At 65.8% G+C, this 23,269-nt stretch overlaps 2 protein-coding genes across 2 annotated transcripts in view; one reads left to right on the top strand and one right to left on the bottom strand.

The window, feature by feature from the left end:
* Window positions 1–6,284: 6,284 nt before the first annotated feature.
* LOC112911503 (extracellular matrix protein 2-like) lies at window positions 6,285–22,429 on the bottom strand. The gene is made up of 11 exons (XM_072743537.1): window positions 22,124–22,429; window positions 14,191–14,352; window positions 13,231–13,450; window positions 12,066–12,311; window positions 11,356–11,640; window positions 10,762–10,877; window positions 10,267–10,399; window positions 9,899–10,056; window positions 9,305–9,444; window positions 6,926–7,252; window positions 6,285–6,471 (listed from the first exon to the last, which is right to left on the bottom strand). Exons 1-11 carry the CDS (start codon window positions 22,427–22,429, stop codon window positions 6,285–6,287), a joined length of 2,280 nt encoding a protein of 759 aa, XP_072599638.1.
* Window positions 22,390–23,269, top strand: part of HAUS7 (HAUS augmin like complex subunit 7) — a 33,963-nt gene continuing 33,083 nt past the window's right edge. The window contains exon 1 of the mRNA XM_072744931.1: window positions 22,390–22,526. Within this exon, the coding sequence (XP_072601032.1) occupies window positions 22,428–22,526 (99 nt within the window). The 5' untranslated portion in view covers window positions 22,390–22,427. The remainder of the gene's footprint in view (window positions 22,527–23,269) is intronic.

The following is a 23,269-nucleotide window of genomic DNA, read 5'->3' as shown; positions in this document are numbered from 1 at the left end:
CCAGGAGCCTGTAGCTGCGCCTGAGACCCCAGCTGGTCTCAGGCCCCCGGGCCGCCCTCCACTGCACCCCGCACCGTCCAGGAGTCGCGGGGGGGGGGGCAAAAAGCCGTGAGTATGGTGGCCGAGCTCTGCTGGGAGACGCCACTCTGGGGGCTCGGGGACTGAGCCCTGCATCCTGTGGGGATGGGACTGGGGCACTCTTGTTTTCGGCCTCTCCGGGGCCACACGCAGCACCAGAGGCTCCGAAGGGCTTCCTGGAGGAGGTGACTTGGAGTAGACAAGAGAAAGAGGAGGGAAGAGAAATGTTGGTAGTGGAAGGAGTAGCACACGGCAAGGAGCAGCGGGGTGGGGGGCAATCGGCACAGTGGCACCCAGCAGCCTCAGTGTCCCCTGCACACTGCACGGCCTTGGGTGTTGGCCAGGCCTGCTCCTGGAGGGTGCTTGTCGGGGGGCGCGGGGAGGGACGATGGGCAGCACCCCGCACAGGGCCCATTGCGCGTCCTGCAGCTCTTTTCTGCACTTGGGGGACGCATCTGGAGCAATCCCTCTGTAAATACGGTTCTTGCGCCTGGAAGGCTCTCGTGTCTGTGGTTTGCAGTCTGCAATAAGGCCGGACTGCACGCCCGGCCCAAGGCCCACTGAATCACTCGGCCGGCCGGGCCCTCTAATTTGGGGGCCACTCCCAGCCCAGCCAGGCAGCACCTCAGTCCGGGCCTTCCCCTTCCCCCTCTTTGTCCCCAGGCCTCTGCTCTCCCCGGAGCCCAGGAAAAACCTGGCCCCCAGCTGGGAACAACGGGTCCCTGCGGCCCGGCCCGCAAGAGTCAGCGGGGCCCTGCCCTCTGGCCTCCCTGCGCGGGGAGGAGGCGGCAGGAGGCAGAGGAGGGCAGGCGTGGGGGGCAAGGCCAGAGGAAGAGCAGGCATTTCCTGAGGCCCCGGGCTGCCGAGGAGGCCCATGCGCAGCTGTCTTAGCTCCCCCAGAACACGTGGTGGACAGGGCTGGCCAAGTCAGGGGGTCCGGGTCCGGGTGACGAGGGCCCTCTCAGGGCTCCAGGGCGCTGGCTGAGCCTGCTGCTCCAGGCTCCAGGCCGCTCCCTCACCTGGCTGTCCCGGCCCATTCCCCAGCACCCAGCCCGGGGCCCCAGAGTTCGGGCGAGGCGCTCGAAGGGAGCGGGGCAGGGGCGGCAGGCAGGGGACAGGACAGGGGCCAGGGCGAGGGCGAGTGTAGGAGGGAGGGGGGCCGGGACGAAGGGAAGGCAGGGCTGCTAGCAGCTGCGAGGGGCTCCTGGGGCAGGGCCGTCTAAGCCCACCGCCGTCCTGTGTGCCTGTGTGCGAAGGGCCTGGACTCAGCTGCAGCCTGTCCTCCGACAGCTGGCTCGCAGCTGTGTGTGCCCGGCCCTCGGAGTCGGAGGGGGACGCGGGGCAGGAAGCAGGGCACCCAGCAGGCGGGCTTCGAGTCTCCTTTGCACTTGAAACCCCGCATCTGCTGCTGCTGGCGCTCCCTGGGGCGGGGGGAGGGCGGGGAGGCTGGGAGGTGGCCCAGTGGGTCAAGGCCCAGGGGCTCCAAGGGGCCCCCACCAAGGTTCCAGCAGTTGATGGAGCTCCCTCTGAGCTCCAGACCACCCAGCTGCTGGTCCCATGAGCCTCTGGGGCCTGGAAGGAGCAGCATGGCCCGAGCTGCAGGGGCCCTCCGCCAGCCCCCTTCTGGCCTCCATGCCGAGCCCTGTCTGCCTGGGCCCCCGCTCATTCGTCTCTGCCTCTACGCATCGCTCTCCCTGTCTGTGCTTCCCGGCTCCTCACTCTTTCCTCAGATCTCCCGTCTGTCCCTCTGTCCCTTCCCTGGGGACCGCGTCAGCCAGCCTCACTGTTCTCCGCCCCGCCGAGCACATGTGTTCCTGGACCAGAAGCCAGGATGTGCTTGAGGAAGCACGATGGTGACCAAGTGTGATGAGCGCTACAGAGGGAGGCGCACCGGCCTAGGTACTAGCACCACTGGGGTGCATGGAGGGCTTCCTGGGGGTAGGGGTGGCTCTCCAGTGGCCCCCTGGGCTGCCCTCCAGCCTCTCCCTGGAGTGGCCACATGGGGCTCCTGCAAAGTGAGCCCAGAGCAAGTGCTCTCACCCCAGGGAGGAGCCCCTTATGCCCTAGCCTCCAGGACAGATGCCCAGGCAGGGACGCAGCACATGCACACACGGAGCTCACATCCTGAGCAAGCGACCCTGCCCAGAACTCAGCCGAGATCCCAGAGAGGGCCCTGAGGATCTTGGGCACCGCAGCCCCCAAAGCCAAGCTCACGTCCTGGCTTCCTGCACTCCCCATCTCCACGGCCTCGGGGGCTGGGCAGTGACGGGGGTGGGGGGTGGCGAGCCAGGCCCATGGTCACTGGGGGGCAGCCCCACCCACCCCGAGCGCCCCAGAGGCTAGCGTCGGAACCCTCTGGAACCCAGACGTGGCCTACCTAATGGTGCTCAGGGGCCCCCTGGGTGTGGGAGCCTGGGAACCTTTCCCCGAGGCTCACATTAAACACCCAAGAGGGAGCCGACTAGTGCAGAGTGAGCCGAGCCTCCACTATCTGGAAGCTTCCCAGCGCCGATAGCCGAGGTGTGGCCAGTGAAAGCTGGCACTCTGTATGCCAGAGCTTTTTTTGACCTTCCCCCGAGGACATAATCACACAGCGGCTCTCTGGCCCAGGCCGCCAGGCTGTAATTTCAGGGCCCGAAGGGGTCTCCACGGAGGCTGGGCCTGTGTCTGGCTATCTTTAGAGGCATGGCCTGGGGTGTGGCCAGATGAGGGAAGGTGGACAGGGGGCTGTGCCACCGGGAGGCGTCTGCGGGCTGCCCGGCAGGCCGGTGCGACACAGGGAGGCCCTGAGGCACCCCGGGAGCCCCTGGTCTTCCGCCAGGGGGAGGCCGGCCCCCAGGAGCAGTGCCTGCATCTGGCTGCTGCCTGCAGGGCCAGGCGGCTCCGGTGGGGACAGTGGGTGAGGGCAGCACAGGGGAGGGGCCTGGGCAGCCCGTGTCTGGCCGACTGGCTCCGCTCACCTGCCATGGTGGCAACTGTTACGGGGCAGGGGCTGGGGGGGTGTGGAACGGGCATGGGGCACACCATGCTACACATACGCTTTGCTCCGCCCTGGGCCTGTTGTCCTGGAGGTGGGGCCTTGGGCTAAGCTTGCCACCACCTGGGGTCCGAGGCAGGGGAAAGGCTTGGAACCAGATGTGCAGAGAGGTAGGCAGGGAGCCTGGCCCCCAGGTGGGGGTGCTGGGGATAGAAAGGAGAAGGCAGGTTGGAGGATTTGGAAGGCGATGGGCAGGACAGCGGGACTGTGGCTGGGCGGGGTGGGCAGAGGTACGTGGCTCCACGGAGGTCCTGGGGAGGAGACATCGGTCCAGCCGCAAGGGCTACACCTCTGCTCCCTGTCCCCGTTCCCTACCACTGCACTTGTTGGCTTATATGTCCCCCTTCCTGGTCCCCACTTGCCCCCACTATCCTGACCCTCCGCCTCCCCCCTACATGGGACTCCTGTCTCAGTCGGAGGGCTGACAACCGCCTCCCTTCCTGCCATCTGACTGTAGTCACCCCTCAGATGCCCAGCGCTTTGGGAGTGACTTACTGGGCCTTGCCCACCCCTGTACCCTCCAGTGGGGTCAGTGGCTGCCCTGAAGAGGAGGGCAGTGGCCTCTCTCATGCTGGCACAAGAGCTGTCAAGGCTGACCCAGGATGTGGGTGAAGAAGGGGCGGCTGCAGGGCAACAGCCGGGGTGGGAGGGCGGGGTGCTGGGTCCTGCCAGCCGGTATGACGTGTTCGTTCGCTGCCCGGGCTGGGGCTCTGTGGGGACGTCTCCCTGGGGGTGTGCCGTGCCGCCTGGGCAGTCTCCCCTCTAGGCCGGAAGCCCCTGGCCTCTAGCTGCTGGCAAGCCTGCCCTGAGCTCCTGGCCCCTTTGCGGGCACCCCCGTGTAATGACGATGGGCTACGCACAGGCCGGGTCCGCTTGCCCCGCTCAGGACCCGCTCAGCTCCAGAGCACCTGTGGGGCTTGGTGTGGCTGTCATCTGTCACCGGCCATCTCCCCCCGCCACTGCTATTCCTGTCCTCCCGTCCCGGGGGTGGTGGCCCCAAGAGCCTCCCAGTCAACTTCCTGGGGGCAAATCCAGTTTTGGGGGGGGGCCCAGTGGCAGATAGCCACTCGGGGCTTGGCTGCATCTGTGCCACGTTGGGCGCCAGTCTGCTCAGGCGTGGCTTCCAGGCCTGGGTTCAGCCCACCTGACAGCACCCCAAGGGCCCAGCAGCTTCGATCTGAAGTGGGATTTACCCCAGTAACCACCTGGGGCTGCCCACCTCCTGTGTCCCCTGCCCTCCTCTGCCGCTCCTCCTGCCTCCAGGCCAGTGGCCGTGACAAACTGCAGGCCCTGGGACCTGGGACATGGCCAGACTCCTCCTGAGCGCCCCCCACCCCCCCGCCCCCCCTATCTGCTCAGCAGAGGTGAGAACAGCAGGGGGGAGAGGCCAGCAGGGGAGGGGGTTCGCCTAGCCTGAACTCTCTGTGCCTCCCAGGGCCTGACCTCCGCGACTGCAGGGAAGGGGGGCACGGGGGCTGACCAGAGCAGGGGAGCAGCGGCCGGGCGGGCAGCTGGGGTGGAACGGTCATGAGAGCTGGGAAAGCAGCAAGCCCTCCCTCCCATCGGGGGCCAGCGCCTCCAGGGCTGCTGACCTCTGACCCAGCCCAAACAGGATGTGCCATATCTGTGGGCCTGGGCCCCGGAGGAGAAGGAATGCTCCGATGAGTCCAAAGCAAACACTCCCCAAGCTTCCCAGGCCTCTCCCCGCCCCCTGCCCGAGTCTGGCCCTTTCTGGGCTGAGAATTCGGGGGTGGGGGGGTGGGGGGCTGGCTCTAGAATGGGACCCACACAAGAGAGTTCCCAGGCCCAGACCCCAGCCTGAGGCGGTGGCCAAGCGGGGTCTCTGCAGCGGGTACTCGCTGCCCTTTCTCCCTCTCTCCACCCACATCCGGCGACACTGAAAGCCAGGGCCGGTCCTGCTCCCGCCACATCCTTGATGCCTGTCGCCGGGCTCTGTCTCTGGCCCCCACACCACTGTGAGCCTCCCACTGTCCCAGGGGGAGGGCAGGGGCAGGCTCAGCTGTGCTCTCCACTGGTTGCGGAACCCTGCCCGGTCCCTCAGCCTCCCTAGCATCGGGTGTGGTGGCATCGTGAGCTGTCAAGGCTGACCCAGTGAAGCCACTAGGGCAGTTGCCCCGCTGCCCTGGTGGCTTCAGGGAGCTCTGCAGACCCCATGTCCCCACCCAGCACAGCTGCCCTGTCCCGTCCTCGGGCCTTGGCCGGACTGCGCTCTCACAGCTTGCTGGTGTCTGTGTCTGCCTCTCCACCAGGCAGACAGGCAGCAAGTCTGGCCCGGGGGACGGTCACGGCTGGGTTCCAGGGCCAGGCCTGGCCTTCCACAGACCAAGCACTCTCCACCCTTCCCTGGTACCGGGTCTCATGAAGGTACATTTGGGTCCCGCAACACTGCCTGAGGACTTTGGGTGCGGCCCTGGTGACCCACAGGCTGGCCTGGGGATGTGCCTGCACCAGACATGGGGGGAGGGGAACCAGGATCTGGACCTGGGGACTTGGATTAGGGGTAGAGGGGGAGGCAAGGCATCCCTGGTGTGACTGTGAGTGGCTTTAGGACAAAGGGCGGGCACCCCGGGCCTCCACATCAGTGTGCTCTGCCAGCGGAGCCCGGCCCTGTGGGTCCACACCGGGACCCAGATGCCTCCTGGAAGAGAGGTACTGATGCCGTCCTGAGCCGCTGCGCTGAGCTTGGCCCCCAGGTGGCTCGGAGCTGAGCTGCTGAACTGCCACATCCTTGTGAAGGGTGACTTCAGTACCCTGGCCAGGGCAGGTAGGGGTGGGGAGGCTCTTGGAGATGCTTCTGGAACCAGGCCCTCTTAACTCCCTGCTAATAGAGCAGTGTCCAGGATGCAGGCCCTGGGGGCTCTATGCACCACAGAGAGCCAGCATGCAAATGCAGCTTAAATCCAGGAGGGAGAGGGGGAGGCTGGTGCGGGCTCCGGGGCTTGAATGAAATGCATTTATTATGTTCGAGTCCAAACCAGCGCTGCACCCTGCTGGGCCATTTACTAAGTGAAGGGGCCTCAGCCCTCAGTGGGAAGTGGGAGCATCTGAAGTGGCCGGGTCTTCTCGATCTTTCTCCTAGTAGTGCAAAGATCAAGTGGAGCTAGGCCTGCCCACCCCCTGCCACCAGTCCTAAAGGAGCAGGAGGCTCCTAGGAGCCCTCCGCCACCCCCTCCTGCTGCTGAGGCCGGAAGACCACGCTGCGATAGACCCGGATGCAGGAGAAGGCGGTGGGCGGGATGCGGCGCGGGTCAATAAGGTTGTTCTCCAGGTGTGTGGAGATGAGACTGGAGTTCTGAGCCACTCGAGCATCACAGATGGAATTCAGGGGCATGTGCCTACAGGGTGGGGGTGGCAGGGTCAAGCGGAGGAGAGAAGACCTCAGAAAGGGGAGGCAGGTGTCACCCAGGAGGAGAGGAGCAGAGGGCTCTGCGGGGAGGGGGCGGTGCCACCGAGGCACAGACACCAGACCCAGGGCAGTGGGTCAGGCAGGTCGCTGCCACCACCTGCCACCTCCTCACCTGAGGCTCAGCCAGGGCCCTCTCACCTCCCCTTTGCCAGCCCCCGGCCAGATTTTTGCCATCTGCAGCCCTTGGCTGCCCGGGCCTGCCAAGCACCGGGCACAGCCTCCCGTGGTGGCAACCGAGGTGGACAGATGGGGACAGCAAACGGTTTCTCCCACGGGCCCCCCTGGCAGGCAGGAACCCCTGGCCTCCGCTGCCCTTCCCCCCACCCCCGGCCGGCAGTGCGGGGGGCTGGGACGGCGCGAGGGGCGCAGGCGGCAGGCCCTACCGGATCTTGTTGTGGCTCAGGTGCAGCACCTGCAGCCCCCTGAGGCCCAGGAGGCCGCGTGGGATGGCCCGCAGCTGGTTGTGGTCCAGCAGCAGCTCGGCCAGGGAGCGGCGAAGGCCCAGGAAGGACGCGCCGCGGATGCCGTCGGTGCGCAGGCTGTTGTGGGACAGGCGCAGGAGCTCCAGGCCCGGCCTCATGTGCGCAAACACGTAGGCCGGGATGCGCTCGATGCGGTTGTGGTGCAGCGTCAGGCGCCGAAGGCCCCGGGGCAGGAAGGAGGGCACGCGCGCCAGGCGGTTGTGCGACAGGTCGAGGACCTCCAGCTTCCTGCGGGCCGGGGTGCAGGCGTGCAGTGAGCCGGCGGGCACCCCGGTCAGGTGCCCAGTGCACACCCCACGAGAGAGCAGGGATTGGCTCCCTGCCGGCAGCGCCCAGCGGTGGGGAAGGGCCGGGAGGCCGGCCAAGCCCTGTCTGGCTTCCGCGTCCTCCTCTGTCTAAAGAGGCTGCGAAGAGGGGATCCGGGTGGGGGTCCTCCTTGTTCACCACAGGGCCACTGAGGCCAAGGGGCTCCTCCAGTGCACACGGGACGAGTGAGGCGCTCGCCCACCTCCGCCTGTCTCTGCTCTGCCCTCCTCGGCCTGGGTCCCGGCCTCGCGGCCCTTGCCTCTCATCCCTACGCTCTCCTGTCATCTTCCTGTCTCACCCCAGGCTGAGAAGCAGAAGAAAGATCGGGAGGGAAAGGGAAGTCAGGCTCCTGGGGGTCAGGGCCGGGGGCCCCGAGGGGTCAGGCAAGCAGGCGGTGGGGCTGGGGTGGCCCTTAGCCCGGGTCACTGGCTCCACGGCGGGCTGCGGGTCGGAACCAGGGCCGGGCAGGGGAAGAGCAGGAACAGAGGGTGGTGATGCTTCCAGCCCGGGGCCGAGCAGGGGAAGCGGCCTTCCTCGATGCCCCCAGCTCCTGCGGCTGAGGTCGGCCCTTTGGCCTTGGGGCCCATGCGGCCCTCAGCCCCCGGGGGTCGGGGCTCCAGTGTCTCCCGAGCCTGCTTTGCCAGCAGCCCCCTCCCCTTCCCCGGGCCAGGGACGAGCTGGGCGGCGCCAGCAGGGCTTGACTGGCCGCCAGCCCCCTGCCCAGGCCCCGCGGTGGGAGTGGAGCGGCTGCGTGGCCCCGCCCTGGCCGCTGTCTGCTTTCCTTTGCCCCCTTGGCAAGAGGGGGAGAGGAAAAAAGAATAATTAAACCCAAACGTCCTGGTAACTTTTTCCTGGAACGTGAGGGTGCAGGGCGGGAGGCGCTGGTCCCTGCAATGTCAGGTTGGAGTGTCTGTTGACCCCGGCCTGCCACCCCGCTGCCCGGCCATGGTGGTCGCCAGACCCCATGGATTGCGCTCCCCAGCCCTCCTGCTGCTTCCCGGCCGCAGCCTTGCCCCTGAGGTAGGCAGCGCCTATCGCGGCCGGCTCTCCTCCCTGGACCCCTTCTGTTGGCGCGTCCACCATGCTATCCAAACCAGACCATAGGGACTCATCCTGGACCCTTCCTGTAGTGGGGCGACTAGTGGCCCCCAAATATATGTCTGCCCAGAACCGTTGAGCACGACCTTCTTTGGCAAACGGATCGTTGTTGATGTAAGTGAGGGGTCTCCAGGGGAGCTCATCCTGCATTAGGGATGGCCTGAGATTCAATGACAAATGTCCTTATGAGAGACACAAGAGGACAGACTCAGAGACAGACAGACAAGGCCACGTGACAACAGAGGCAGAGACTGGAGTGCCGTGGCCACGATCGGGGCCAAGGGACACCTGGGGCCGCCCGCAGCTGGAAGAGGCGAGGAAGGACCGTCCCCTAGAGCCTGAAGAGGGAGCGACGCCCTGCTGCCACTTGGCTTTTAGGCTTCTGGCCTCCAGAGCTGTGCGAGTAGAAAACTCTGTGGTCGTAAGCTCCCCAGTTTGTGGTATTTGTCTGGTACGCCCCAGGAAGCTCAGATGCTGTGCTTTCCCATGCCCACTGCCTCTTCCGTGCCCTTCCTGTCCCTGTCACCTCCCCGATGAACTGCCCTTCTGTCCAGGCCCATGGCACATCCCAGGCCAGCTGGCTGGGGCCCTGCGGGGTGAATGAATCCAGGTATGGGCAGAGGAAGGGGTTCCTGTGGCTTTGGGGATTTTGCTGGGTGGGAGGCACATAGGAAAATCTTGGAGGAGGACGTAGGGGGCTCAGGGCCACCCTGAGCCCTGGGCATGGAGGTAAGATGACCCACCTGACACCAGGCCTGAGCCACAGAGCCACCCCTCCTCCTGTCTGGGTTCCTCTGGGTGAATCCTCCCTCTCTGGCCTCCGTGCACCTGTCGGGGTAAAGCTCAGGCGGTGCCAGGGCAGGTGGCAGCACTCACGGGAGATCAGTCCAAGCTCGGGGTGCCAGCCGGTCCTCCTGGAGCTGTTTGTTGCTGAGCACCAGCACGCTGAGGCTGTGACTATGGTTCAGCATGCCCTCTGTCACCTCCTCGAAGACATTGGTACCCAGGTGCAGCTCCTAGGGCCAGGGCTGACGGTGAGGGTGAGGGGCCCACCTGCCCCGCCTGGCTCCCTCTCCCCTTGTACCCGGCCCCGTCCGTGAGACCCAGGTGTCAGCATCTCTGTGCCTCTCGGGGCATGGCCACGTGCAAAGGAGCCCAGCAACGTGTGCGAGCTGTGCCGCGGCTCCCCAAAGCCCCACAAGACACAGCCCCAAGGAGCACCGTCCAACAGGGGGACCATGTGGCCCGGCGAGGGCCTGAGCCCTGTCCAGGGACACCCAGAAGGTCCAAGACAGCCCCCAAAGCCCAACTCCAGGCCTCCGGAAGGTCAGGTCAGCCAGAGAGGAGGCCGGGGAGCGCAGAGGCTTTGTGGGTTTATCTCTGAAACTCCCCTCCCAGGCAGCTGGACCCGCTGGTGGCAGGTGCTCCAGGCTTTTGCCTGCAACGCTGCCTCCCCGGCCTGGGGCTCACCCGCAGGGAGGCTGGCAGGCCGGGTGGGATGGTCCGCAGATGGTTCCGGTCCAGCCTCAGGTAGAGCAGGCTGTGTAGGGGCTGGAAGGCCAGGGGAGAGATGTTGCCATCATGCAGCTGGTTCCCTTCCACCTCCAGGGTCAGCAGCCGGCTGAGCCCTGCGGGGTGGGGGTGAGGGTGGCGAGGGCCATGTGAGCCGACCGCAGAGCTCTGGGCGCCCCGCTGCCCCTGTACTTGCCGGGGCTCCCGAGACTCCCTGCCCCTAGACTCCAGGGTGCCCCTCCCCGGCCGCTGCTCCCTCCTCTGCCCTCCAGCTCCCCAGCCCCCCAGGCCCCTTCAGGCCCCCCGCCCCAGGGGCCTGCCAGCACCCCGGAAGCTGCTGTGCTGCAGGCCCTGCAGGACGTTGTCGTTGAGCTTGAGCTCCTGCAGGGAGGCCGGCAAGGCTGGCACTGCGGCTAGCGAGTTCCCATCCAGGTTCAGCCGTTTCAGCCGGGTCAGATTCTGCGGGGGGGGGGCGGGAGGGGCGGGGAGCAGAGGGGGCTGGGGACTGGGGTGCCTCCAGCCAGGCCAGGCTTTCTGGGCATGGCTTTGGGCCGAGCCCACCCCGGGGACCCCATCTGGTGGCACCGTGGCTTCCTAGTCTCCCAGAACTGCTGCTCCCTTGCGGGGCCGCGTCATCCGCAACCACTGAGGCCCACCGTGCTGGGTACTCCGAGCACTGCCCCCTCCAGGCCTGAGACCCCAGGCAGTATCGGGGGTGGGGGGGCATCCATGGACACCGGGAGCCATCTCGGATATACAACTCCTGCCGCCACCCCCGGTCTAGACCCCCTGGCGGCACAAGTGGAGAAGCTGCTGCACACCTTGAAGGCATCCGGGTGCAGGCCCTGGGCATCCAGCTTGTTTTTGCTCAGGTCCAGCCACTGCAGATTGGGCAGCCCCCGGAACGCGTGCACTGGGATCTTGGCGATTTCATTCTCTGTGCGGACACAGGGTGGCTGTAGTCCCCGCTCCCTTGTCCCCCTGCGCTTTGCCAGGACCTCCCCAACCTGGGCCAGAGGAGCTGGCTCTTCTTTGCATTTATTTATTTTAGAGAGACGGAGAGAGAGAAAGTGGGCCAAAGCGGAGGGGGGCAGAGCAAGAAGGAGGAGCAGACTCCCTGCTGAGCACACATCCCCCCCCCCCCCCCCCCCCACGCCAGGACCTCAGGATCGTGACCGGAGCCGAAGGCAGACGCTTCACTGACTGAGCCACCCGGGCGTCCCTGGAGCTGGCTCCTCTCACTGTCCCAGGTCGGGGCATCTTCTCACGGCCAACCAGGACCCCCAGGGAGGTGGGCCTTCCAGCACAGCCGCGCTGCAGCCACCCTGGCTGGGGACCCACTAGAGGGCAAGCCCAGGTGTGTGGCCTTCTCAGTCCTGCCACGGGGGTGAGTGTGGGGGAGAGGGGTCACCTACCGGCCAGGTAGAGCGTGGCTAGGCCGGGGTCAGTCAGGGCAGGGATGTGTTTCATCTTGACATTGCTGCAGGCGATGGCCGCCCGGGCCAGGAGGCAGGAGGCTGGCAGGGGGGGCATGGCCTGCTCGGCGGCACCCAGGTCCGGAAACCTGTGTCCGTGCCCTTGCCTGCTCCTCGGCCTCTCCCGCTCACGGTCTGTGGTCTCCTTGGTGCAGCCGCCACCTTGGCCTTGGCTGTCATCCTTCTTTTGATGCCGGCTCCCTGAGCCAGGTCGGCAGAGGACCCCTGGAGGACAACAGACGCGGCCCCAGCTTGGTCACATGGCACCCAAGGTCTGTCGAGGGGCAGGAGCTCGCCTGGGGCCCCCTGGACCTGCCGGCAAATTGGCCGGAACCAGGCCGCTGGGTCCCTTCCCTTAGCACGAATGGGGGCCCCCAGGCCAGGGAAGAGAGCCAGGCCTCGAAAGCCTCCTCCCCTGCCTGTACCCCGGCCGCCCGGCTTGGGCTCGCTGAGAGTAGGGCGCGGTCCCAGGGGCGGGTGATGCCGGTATGATTGCGGGAGATGTGACCCGGCTTCAGCCACCGGAGGTTCGGGCACAGCCCTGTTACCCCCTGCAGGCTCTTGTCCTGGCCAGTTCTCACCTTTGGGGGGCCTCCTGGGCTTTGGGCCCCTTCTCCTGGCCCCCCGGCCTCCTGTCTTCCTGCCTTGACCTTCTCTGGTGGCCACCGCCCGCTCTTGGGCTTCGGCTACGGCCTGTGGCCGGGCCCACTTGCTGCTGGGCCCCTTGTAGTGACTCCACTCCTGGTCCCAGGCTGCTGGGGGCGACGCCTCCCTCTGAGCCGGCCCTGGCCTGGCAGGGGCCTTCCGGCTGGGGCCTGGGGGCTGGGTGCAGGCTTCATGGGCTCCTTCCTCAGGCCTGTCTGGGCCGCCGTTGCTGAGGGTGGGTCGCGCCTGACCTGCAGAAGGAGCTGGTATGGGCTGGGGTGGCTGGGCCCCCCGCCTGGCTGAGAGGCTGCATCTCTGTCCTAAGAGCGGATCAGCCACAGGCTGCCCCCCTTCCCTCCCCTCTCTGCCCAGGCCTCACTTCTTCCTCTCTCTCCTATCCTCAGGAGATCTCAGCCTTCTGTCACAGACCCCTACCTCCCGAGGTCACCAAGTATCTCCTGCCCGACTTTTCATGGCCCCAGACTGGAGGACCCCAAGCACCAGAGAGAGAGCAGCGTTCTGCTCAGTGTCACAAGCAGGCCAGCGGCCGCTGGGCTGGCTCATCCCGCCTGCCTCCCCTCTAACACATGGCAGCCCCACCTTAACGATCCATGGGCATCCCTTGCAGGTCCTGCTGTCTGCAGAGGGTGGGTGCCTGGGCCCACCCACCAGCTCCTCTTATCCCAGCCCTGCACCTTGGGGTGGGGCAAGCAAATGTGGAGCCAACCACTGGCCTGTGAGATGGTCACATCACAGCTGGTCTCCCGGGGCTACTTGTGGCACCCCTCCCAAGCTCCGGGTCCCCCACTTGCAGCCTCCCACATGTCTCCCAGTCTCCTCAGGAAGTCTTAGGGCACTTGGATCCATAACTCCAGCCCTAGCTGCAGTGGCCCCTCCTAGGGGGGCTCCTTCCCTCCCCTGCCCTCATCCTGGGCTATGGGTACTGGGCCTCCCAGAGTCTGCAAATCCCCCTTACCCTCAGAGAGGGTTCCCTGAGGCCCAAGGGTCTCTCCTAGCCCCCTTGGAATTATCCAAGGGGAGCACTGGGTGGGCAGCCTTGGGGTTACCAAGCCTTCTTCTGCCCCTGCTCCCGGAGGGGGGATTCTAATAACAAGGCAGAGTGCTCCCCTCCTGCCAGCCTTTCCCTGCTGGTGCCACCTACTTACTCACCATTGGGGGGCCCAGGCCAGCTGGGCGGTGGGGGCTGCAGGGTCAGCATGCCCGTGGAGGTTGGCGTTGCCGCGGGCTCTCTCGGGCTCAGCCCCTGCTCGGCCAGGGCCCCTCCAGGGCAGCACCCCACCCAAAGAGCCAGGACTGGGAGCATCATGCTCCTCATGGCCACTTCGCTTGGGCCGCGCAGGCCTCCTGGGCCAGCAGAGGGGCTGAAGAGCTGGGAGAGGTGGAAGCGGTGGCCACAGCGCGATGGGACACAAGAGGGACGGTGCACACGGTCCTGAGCCCTAAGCTCCTGGCCCCGGCTGCAGCGCTAGGAGCCTCCCCCACCTGCCCCAGCCCTCCCCCAGGAAGGACGCCCCCCCTGCAAACAAATACCTCCTAGGCCTTGCCCCCAACCTCCCCCCATGTCCCCTTCTCGCACCTGAAGAGAAAGAGATATTGATTTTCCTTGGACTCCAGTGCTCCCGGTCTTTTGCTGGAAGGCCTGCATTCTCCCCTGGACCAGGCCCAGTGGCCCCCATGAATGGGGTTTCTGTCTCTGCACACAGTGGACCTGTGAGGCCCACCACAGGGCGAGCCGCCCGCCCCGGGCTGCCAGGTCCTCCGTCCACGGCCGGGAAAGGAGCGGAGTGGGCCGTCGGGCTAGGGGGCAGGTGCCAGGGCCGCCCAGGAGCCGCCAAGCCTGTGGGCTTCTGCCACGGGCGCCCGTGCCGAGGCCTCCCGATTCCGGAGGCGACCACGCTTGGGCAGAGCTAGGGAGCGAGCACGGACCCCGCCCTTGGGGCCCCAGTCCCCTGGGCCCGGGCCTCGGGTTGGGCCCCCCAGCGGCTCCCTGACTACCCCTGGCAGCTCCCCTCCCTCCAGAACTCCATTTTCTCCTTTGGAAAAAGCGGGGGGGGGGGGGTGGTTACACATCCTGCAGCCTCTCCCGCTGCGCCACCGTCCCTCGCTAACCTGCACGTGCACCAGGGGCCGCTGGGTCCGGGTGACCACTGTCAGAGGCGGTCCCGGGATGCCCCCTTGCCTCAGGCGTGCCCTCTTGGTCACAGAGGCACTCGAGGATCGGCTTGGGCCAAGGTGGAAAGGAAGCCGGTCTGAGGGGTCTGAGGGAAGGGGCTGCAGGGTGGACCAAGAGGCGAAGCAGGGGGTGTCTGACCGCAGGCCTCCGGCCGACCCTCGGAGGGCCCCAGCCCCAGGCCCCGCGGTGGGAGCCGAGGGCGGGCGGGCGGGTGGGGGCTGGCAGAGAGGCCCAGTCTCACCACATGGCTCTTTGGGGCCAGCTTTGAGGAAGCTTTTCCTACAGCTCTGTCCAGCGTTGACTTATGTTTGGAAGCGATCTGAAAAAATGAGTTAATTGTGGGCAAGGCCCGGGTGGAGGGGAGGGGGAAGCTCGGGGAGGGTGCAGGGATCGGGGAGCAGGGCCAGGAAGGGCCATCTGGATGGAGCTTCCCACCACCATCTGGGGTTCGAGGTCTCTGTCCAGGGCACAGGGGAGTGTGTGAGATGCAGGTGGAGGGGGCGGCTGGGGGAGAGTCAGGGCGGGGAGGCCCCAGCAAGAGGGTCTTCACTGGGCTCCTCAACATTTGCACACACAGGTCTGAGAGTGGGGTGCGGCGGGGACAAGGGACTTGCTGCCTCCAAGGAGCCCCCATGCCAGCGAACAGTCCCATAAGAGCCACCCGGGGTCCACCGGCACCCTCTCCTGTGTCCCGTCCAGGGCTCTGGGTTATGGCCTGAATCTGGGACCGTGCCACTCACAGATCAGAGACAGTCTGCGGAGTGAGCACGACCAAGGGCCTAGGGAGCCAAGGTTGAAGCCAGCAGTGTGCCTGTGTGGCCCGGGGTGACACAGGATGTCTGGGGCTGCGGGGCTGCTGAAGCCCAGGGACGGGGAGCACTCAGGCAAGGGAAGGCTGTGAGGAGTTCGCCCGCGGATCCCGGAAGACCGAGTGCTCCCAGCCTCCCCAGTACGGACAAGGAAGCGGGGGGGCGGGGGTAGGGCTTGCCCAGGTCAGGGCATTGCCTGAGGAGGGGTAGGACCCTTTCTGAGGGGGCCCCTGGAGCCGGACTGTGGCTGGAGCCCTTGCTCTGACCCTCCCCCTGCCTGGGGATGGATTCTGGAATCCTGGCCCCCAACCCATTTCCCCTGTTCGTGCCGCTCCCCAGGCGCTGACTAAACATCCTGCCATCTGGTTCCCATTAGCTGGGCTGGGGGTTGGAGGAAGCCTGCTCCCAGGTTTCTCTGGCACAGCAGTCTGGAGGAGGGAGGGACCCCGCTTCTACCCACCTAGGCAGGAAGGGGCGAGGCCTGGGCCCCGTCGGATCCCCAGCTCCCATGGAGTCCTGTCCTGCTGTCCTCCTCCTGCTGGGGACCCAGGGGCCACCTGGCCACCTGCTCATCCGGTCTTGGGGCACCTGGACATCATGGGGACCTTGAGGCAACCCCCCAGGGAGCAGAGCCAGCCTGCGGGGGTGGGGGTTCAGCAGAACTTGAGGTACCCTCCCACGCCCACCCTTCGTGCACACAGAGCTCGCTCGTGGACTTGGGCTGGGACAGGCAGGGCCCCCGGCCAACACTAACCCCGAGCCTAGTGTCTGGAGCGCAGGGCGGGAGGGGTGTCGGGATTTTCCAGGAACCACGGATACAGCCTGGGGGTTGCTGGAAAGAGTTTTGGGCTCACAGCTCTGCCCTGGACAGACTGGCCATGTGATGTCGGGAGCGAGTCTCCCCGCGCAGGGCCTCGGCCTCTCCATGTTAATGAGGTGGGTGTGCGCTCTCTGCAGAGTTCTAGAATCTGAGAGCTGGAAGGGGCCTAGAGTCACATTGGATGACCAAGGTTGCTTCCAGCTGCGGGGTCCGAGGACTCTAAGGGCAGGGAGCAGACTCCGGGTTCTCCTCCTCCCGCCCTGCCCTTCCACGTGGCCCACTGTCCACACACTCACGCACACCGTGCGCACATGTACACCCGCACAAGTGGGGCGCTCTGATTGGCAGCCGGGAGGATGCCAAAGCAACACTCCTCATCCCTCGAGCCTCCTTAGAACCGCACAGCCGAGAGCCCTCCTCCCATCAAGGGAGGATCGGAAAACGGATTCTTGGCTCAGGGAACATTCCTGAGCCCCCGCTGTGGGCAGGCGCTGGGTGGGGAGCGCAGGGACCCCTCATCATGGTGACTGGGCGGAGGGGAGCTTTGGATGGCGGTTCAGGTGAGGACTGTGAAGAAGTGACATTTGGGGAGACTCTTCACTGGAGCTCTGTCCTCCCTTCAAAGGGGCAGGGTGGCCAGTGCAAGGCTGGGAGGCAGAAAGGGCGGGAGAAGCAGCAAGCGGACGGTGCGCTGGAGCAGGCTGAGTGAGGGACAGGCCTGGGCAGGGTGGCAGGCTGATTTGGCTGTGGCCTTGAGGGTAGCGGGGAGCCACCGTGGGCTTCGGAGCAGAGGGTTCGCAGCACCCCACTTACATTGTAAAGGGATTTCACAGGCGGAGGTGGAAGGCCGGCTTGTGGGGGGACACAAGGGAGGACACGGGAGCCAGGGTGGAGACAGGGGAGAGGTGGTGGTGGCTGGCGCAGGGTACAGGCCGCAGGTCAGAGAGTGAGTAGAGCCGAGAGCTGAGTGCCGAGTAAGCCCGGGGCCCAGCTCAGGAATCCACCTCCTGACCCGTCCGTCAGGTGGAGGGCGGGCGGTGGTGAGACAGCCAAGCGGTGATGTCCAGAGGGTCGTCCCGCATACGACGACTCCAAAGCCCGGGGCCAAGGTCTGGCTGCCAGTCCCGCCCTCCCACTACCTGTCATTTGGCGAGTGCATCAAGGCCCTACTGTGTGCCAGGCCTTTGGCCGGGAGCCACACCGAACGAGGGAGCAGGCCTGTTCTTGAGCCTCGTCATCATGTCCAGGTCACACTGACACCAGCGTGTCCCTGTGTGCCCGGGCACAGGTGCCGATGCACTTGGGTGCTGGCCCTACCCACGCGGACGTGTGCGAGGGCCTCTCGGGGAGCGCACTCAACCATCTGTAGCGCGTAAATAAGGGTACGGGCCGTTTCCCCCTCAAGCTCCGAGAAGAAAAGAGCCAAACTTTCTATGCGCTCTTCCTGTTGCCCACAGTTTCTTCCTGAGAGAAAACCCATCTTGTTTCAATGCCATTAAAACCTCAGAGGATCTGGTCCCAATTAAACAACTTTTTTTGGCAGATGCTTTTGTGAGCACTAACTGCATCAGCCCGTCCAGAGACCTGGCGTTCCTGAGCGAGCCGGGGAGGGGGTAGACAGACGGACAGACAGACAGAGGAAGGGGAAGGAGGCAAGGGGAACACAGAACCCCAAGCAGCCCAGCCATGGCTGGGGATGGGGTGTTGGAGAAGAAGGTGCATCCGTGGTCCCCGTAGAGGAGCCATGGCTTTGAGCTGCTGGGGCGCAGGCATCCCTGGGAAGGTCCCGTGGCCCGCGGCCTGCAGGGGGTGGAGTCCGGCAAGGGGGGCTTTGGGCCACAAAGGTCCCAGGTGGCTGCTGTGGCTGGGATGAGGGAGCAGGGCCATGATTGGAATGGGGGTGCGTGGGGGCCACTGGCCCATCTCCATCCCGGCTCTGAAACCCAGCTGGATCCTACCCATAACTTGGGCCCCGGGGTGGGCGTGAGGGGGTGCTCAGGCAGGGATCCGGCTGGGTGCTGGCTGGGGCCGTGGCTCCGGGGAGACCAGGTTGAGCGCCCCCTCCCCCGCCGGGCCCTCAGGAGTGGGCACGTTCGTGTTCCAGTCCTGGCGCCTGCGTCTCCAGCTCCAGACGCATGTGACTCAGCCCTGCCGGCCTTGCCAAGCCGTCTAGACCCGAGTGTCTCCCTGCGGAGGGGGCCATCCCGCCCGCCGTTTCCTCTCCTGCTGCCCCGGCCGGGGCCTGAGCCCCAGCACACACGTGCGGCAGCCCCCTCCCCCGCCCCCCCCTCCCTGCCCCCACGGTGCCCTCCTGCCAGCGCCTCGCAGCCACCCCCAACCTTCACCCTGCGGGGTGCAGCGCAGTCCTTGCACGAGGGGAGCACGGTTGGGGGGGCTTTAGCTGGGATCCCAGAAGCCTCCAGGGACCCAGCCTGCACCCCTCCCCACGGCATTTTTGGAGCCTGGGTCAAGAAGGCAAGCGAAGCCCCTCACCATGTCCCTCCCCCTGTCTCTCCACCCCCACGTTCCTTCTCACCCCGGGATCCATGGGGGCCAGGAGTCGACTGGTGGGTCCACCCCCAAGCCCGCAGCCTGGCTCTGTCCACACCCCTACAGATGCCTGCAGCGAGGAGGGACTTCTCAGACCCTCCCAGACCCTGGGAGTAGCCGGAGATCTGATCTGGGTCCTAGGCTGTGAAATGTGCCCTCGCAGGAGGTTGGGGCCTGGGAGCTGGTGACGTCCCTGCAGGCTCCAGGGGCCCCTCAGTGGCGGGAGGTGAGGCTGGGGCCCTGGAGCAGGAGGCCCAGGCCAGGCCTAGGCTCCCTTAGGTTTCCCGTGGGCAGGGAGCCAGCTGCCCTGCCTTAGGTTGTCATGGTCCCTGCCCCAGCACGGGGACCAAAAGTGACAAGAAGAAGAGGCCAAGGGCCCCCGACAGCCTCTGCATCCTCACGTGCCAGTAGCCTCCCGGTGTCCACACAGCGGTCCAGGACAGCATTCTAGAGTGGGTTGTCATCGGTCTGCTCCTAGATTGACAGTCCCATCCATCCAGTACTCGGATGGGAGCCGACTGACTCCCCCAAGCCTGTGCCTGGGGCAGGCCCCCATCTGACAGGCCCATGGTGGCAGCTCTGTCATCCTCTGGACTTAGGAGACGCCAGTAGCCTGTGCTTGGCCAGACCAGTCCCCAGGGCCTTGAGGTTGGGGGCGGGGTCACTCTCGTTCCGAGGACCCTCTAGCCTCTTTGCCCATGTGGAAGTTCGGGGTCTCGGCAGCCTTTGTGGCTTTCCTGTCTCCCCTGCCACGGCCCTTCCTTCCCGGTTTTCCACTCGCCCTCCCATCTGCGTGAAGATGGCTGGCTTTGGGTGGGCTCCTGGCTGGCACAGTGTCGTGGGTTGGCTGCGAGACGCGGGCACCAGGGTGGATGGTGACCGAAGGCTCAGTGCGGTGGCTCAGTCAGGGGCAGGAGGGAGCAGGTGGGGAAGGAGGACGGGGAGCGGGAGGCAGGCTTCACCTCGCCTGTGGAGAGTCCTGGCCTCAGACCATCCTCAGCCTGACCTCATTACCCTGTCTCGTCCCCCCCCTGACGTCAGGACCGGCCTCTTACTTCTCCCACTGGAGAAGCTTCTTGTTCCATGAGTGAGTTCTTCCTCTGTAATGTCACACACGCACTCGCCACTTGCCTTTTCTTCCAAGGCCTGCATTGGTGCTCACCAGGGCAGGTGGTGAGGAGTCCCTACATCCCCTCTTCCTACTGGGGAACCACGCGGGTGAGGGGAGTGGGGGGGGAGGGAGCCTCGTCCCTGGACGGTTCCGCCTGTCGGGGCAGGAGTGTATGGGCAACAGGGCCTCCCGGCCTGTCAGATGCAGCGGAAGCCGGAAGCCGGAAGCGGGTCTGCTCTCTGCTCCTTGATGGGGAGGTAAACCCTTGCACTCCACCCTCCCTTGACTGGCAATGCCTGCTGCGGGGTGGGGGGCCCTGGTTAAGACCCCCCTGCCCCCGACCCCTGGGATCTGCTGCTAAAGACAGCTGGAACGTTGCGGTGGAGATGCTCCCGGGGCCTTCCTCTTGCCTGACGCCCCGCATCTCCCACCAACAGCTGCTGCTCCGGGGCAGGGAGGCCATCGGGGGCAGGCAGCTGGCTGGCTGTCCGCTCCTGTGCCCACTGCACAGACCGAGGTGCCTCACGCGGCTGGCTGCCTTGGCCTGCACTGCCTGCCAGCCCATCCCTGGCACAGTGGGGCCAGTGCCTGTCAACTGGCCTCATTTTCCAACCTGTTTTCCAAGTTCTGACACATGGCTGAGGCCCTGCTGGGACCCATGGCCAAGTTTCCCCCATGATCAGGAGGTTGGCTCTTGTTGCACGAAGTGCCTCGGTCTGCCGGGGATCCACACTCTCCACCGACCCCCGACCCCTACCAAATCCCCTCCTAGGTGGATGGGTCCTCGGGCCTCATCTTTGACCCCTGACCCGCCGAAGCCTCTTTCACAGGACCCAGGGGCTTTCAGCGGGGATGCTCCTTACAGGGTTGTGCTCTCCTTCCTCACTGTACTTACCCACCCTTTGGTATCCCTACCCACGTGGCTCCCTGGGCTTGCACACCTCCCAAGACAGGGAGCACTCTCCCTTTCCGGGCAGCCAGCCACTGTTTCGAAAGTGACCTCTGGGAGACGTGCTTCCTTGTGTTGAACTCCAGTCCAGGTTTCCAGAAGGTTCTACCAGCCGGCCCCTTCTTTCCCCCTCCCTGAGAGGCCCAGCAGTCTCTGTTCTCATCCCAGCGTCCAGCCTTTCCAGTGGAGGATGCTTGGGAGGAGGCACCATGATTTAGTGGTGGTGTGTGCAGGTCTTCAGCAGCCGTCTCCATGAGCTGAGGGCTGGCCAGCACGTCCTCCGCTCAGGACGATGGACCCCATGACCTCTCAAGACGGTTTTCTCCCTTCGAGGCCCTGCCAATCCCTCCATGTCCCACCCCATGCCATAGACGGAGCTGCTGAACTGGGGAAGGGCTGCTCAGAGTACTGGCTCCATCGGGCTGGGTGGAGAAGGGGAACTTTCTTCCAGAATACACAGGGGCTTGTTTCTTCCTGATCCTCAGGAGCAGAGGATATGGGGAGGGTTGGGGAGGCCACCACACTGCTGTGGTTTCTCCCGCCAAATTCCCCAGTCCTAGGAAAGATCCACAGAAAAACCCACAAGAATTTGAATGTCTGAGCTGGGGCTGTGATTGAAATGAAATTTTTTAAAAAGAAAGAAAGAAAAACAAAAACAAAAAGAGAGAGAGAGAAAAAAAATATTTAAAAAAACAGCCCAAAGCCCCTCCAGCCTTCAGCTGCCAGAGGGCCCAAGGCAGCAGGCCTGCTGGCCAGGGGAAGGGGCCTTAGGGTGGTTTGCATGAGCCTTCAGCTCACTTGCGAGGCTCAGAGTAGCTCGGGATTCCGAGTTCAGTAGGGAGCGGGCCCTGCCCCGCAAGGCCAGGCTCGGGTGTGTTTGTGTTGACCCTGACTCCTGCATACCCCCGGGCCTGGGACGGAGCTGAGAGACATTTCCGGTCACTCACATGCTTGCAGCTGCCTCTGCCAGGTCCCTGGGTCCCTCCTTTCTGGATTTGCCTCTTGATCCCTCTCTCCGGGAGGTGGCAGGGCAGGACAGAGGAGGGAGCCCCTCTGGAGAGGGCTGAGTGGGCAGCAGCTGCTTGCCACAGGCTCCCGACTCCCTGGGCACCAGGCACCCTTCAACCCTTCCTGCTCCTCACATCAGTAGGCCCCAGGGATGGGGTGTTGGAGTCTGGGGGCCGATGGCTCGTCGCATTTCGTGCCAGACTCTTTGAGCTTGAGGGCTGTGAGACATGCAAAAAAATATGTAAGTGGATGGGGCAGGAAGGAGCCTCAGAACCTTCCAGAAGTATGAAAGACAGAATGGGGGAGGAGGAGGGGGACGTAGCAGGGTCCAGCATCCTAACAGTGACCATCCACGTAGTGCTTTGTCCGCGCCAGGCATTGTCGTAGGAATCATTACGTCAGCCATGTTCATAGCAACCCAGTGAGGTCAGCGCCCCCGTTATTCCCCACTAGGTGAGGGCAAGGGGGCGCAGAGAGGGTAGGTAACGTGGCCCAAGTCGCTCAGCTGGTGACGAGGGGGGCCGCATTCCCACGCAAGAAACTACAGCAGCGACTGCGGACCCGGACCCGGGAGCCAGAGCCCCGCACGGGGAGCGGGACGCAAGGCCCAGCTCAGGCGCACCCGCCAGGCGGCTCTGCGGTGTCGGGGCGAGCCGGGCCCGGGCAGGAGCGCCCTCTCCTGGGGGCGCCTGGCAGGGGCGGCGGAACGCGGGCAACGACGAGGGCCCCGCCCCTCCCGGGCCCCGCCCCGCCCCTTCCCGGGGCCCGCCTCCTGGGCGGAGCCCGGGCGCACGTGGAGCAGCGGCCCAATGGGAAGGCGCGGCGGGGCCCGGGGGGGCGGGCGGGCCGCGGGCCCGCGTCGGATTGGCAGACGCGCCGGCCAGTGCCTCCGAGGCGGAGGTGGGCTGCGGCTCAGAGCGCGAAACATGGCTGGGCTGGGCGGCGGCGGCGGCGACGGCGGCCACAAGGCCGGGGACGACGGGGGCGTGCTGAAGGCGGCCGTGGAGGTGTTCGGGAAGCTCAAGGTGCCGCGGGCCCGGGCAGGCAGCCGGGGCAGCGGCGGGCGGGCGGCGGGCGGGCAGGGCCTACCGCGGAAGCCGGCTGGGCCCGGGCCGCGGCCTGGGGCCGCCCCGCGCCGCGCCGCGGCTTCTGTTGCGGGAATCCTGCGGGGCCTGGCTGCGCAGGCGAAGCAGACGCAGACGCGGGGAGGGCCGAGGCCCTGGCCTTGGGGAGCTCGGGGGTCCAGGCGGACACCGGCAGAGTCGGTGCCACCCTCCGAGTGGGCGTCGGGTGCCCGCGGTAGCAGGAGTGAGGAAACCGGCGTCGGGAGATCCGATAGTCGTCCCAGGGGCCGCAGCACCCGCCCCGCTACGCCTTCCCCCTCCGCCACCCCTCCCCCCTTCTCCCTCCCCCTCTCCCTCCCCCTCTCCCTCCCTCCTCCTCCCCCTCTCCCTGCCCTGAACTCCAGATAGGCGCTATGTTCCTCGGGGTCCCATGCCTGGGACCTTGGACCAGAGTCTCGGACTCCTGCCGAGGCCCCTAGTTGCCACCGGGTTAAACGGGGATTCTAGCCTACAGCGGGCATACTTCAAGGAGGTGGGTGCAGGCCACTGGGGATGTGGGCTGAGAATGGAGAGACCTCAACTCCGGGCAAGAGGGACGGAGAGCCCTACCAACAGGCCACTTGCACTCAGTATGGGGGGGCCTGGGGGTGCGGACTGGATGTGTGCTAAGAAGCTCACATGTGCTTGGAGGGTAGTAAACGTGT

This window comes from Vulpes vulpes, chromosome X (genome assembly GCF_048418805.1).
Source record: "Vulpes vulpes isolate BD-2025 chromosome X, VulVul3, whole genome shotgun sequence".
In the NCBI taxonomy this organism is placed as follows: domain Eukaryota; kingdom Metazoa; phylum Chordata; class Mammalia; order Carnivora; family Canidae; genus Vulpes; species Vulpes vulpes.
This window is presented reverse-complemented; position numbering and strand designations above follow the sequence as displayed.

Bases quoted from the DNA above. Each gene is read 5' to 3' on its own strand.
- LOC112911503 (XM_072743537.1), bottom strand. From the start codon at position 22,429: ATGTTTCGCGCTCTGAGCCGCAGCCCACCTCCGCCTCGGAGGCACTGG. The intron at 11,641-12,065 runs GTCAAGGCAGGA...GTTGTCCTCCAG, and splicing joins GGCGGTGGCCACCAGAGAAG to GGGTCCTCTGCCGACCTGGC. The intron at 10,057-10,266 runs GTGCTGGCAGGC...CCCACCCCGCAG, and splicing joins GCAGCACAGCAGCTTCCGGG to GGCTCAGCCGGCTGCTGACC.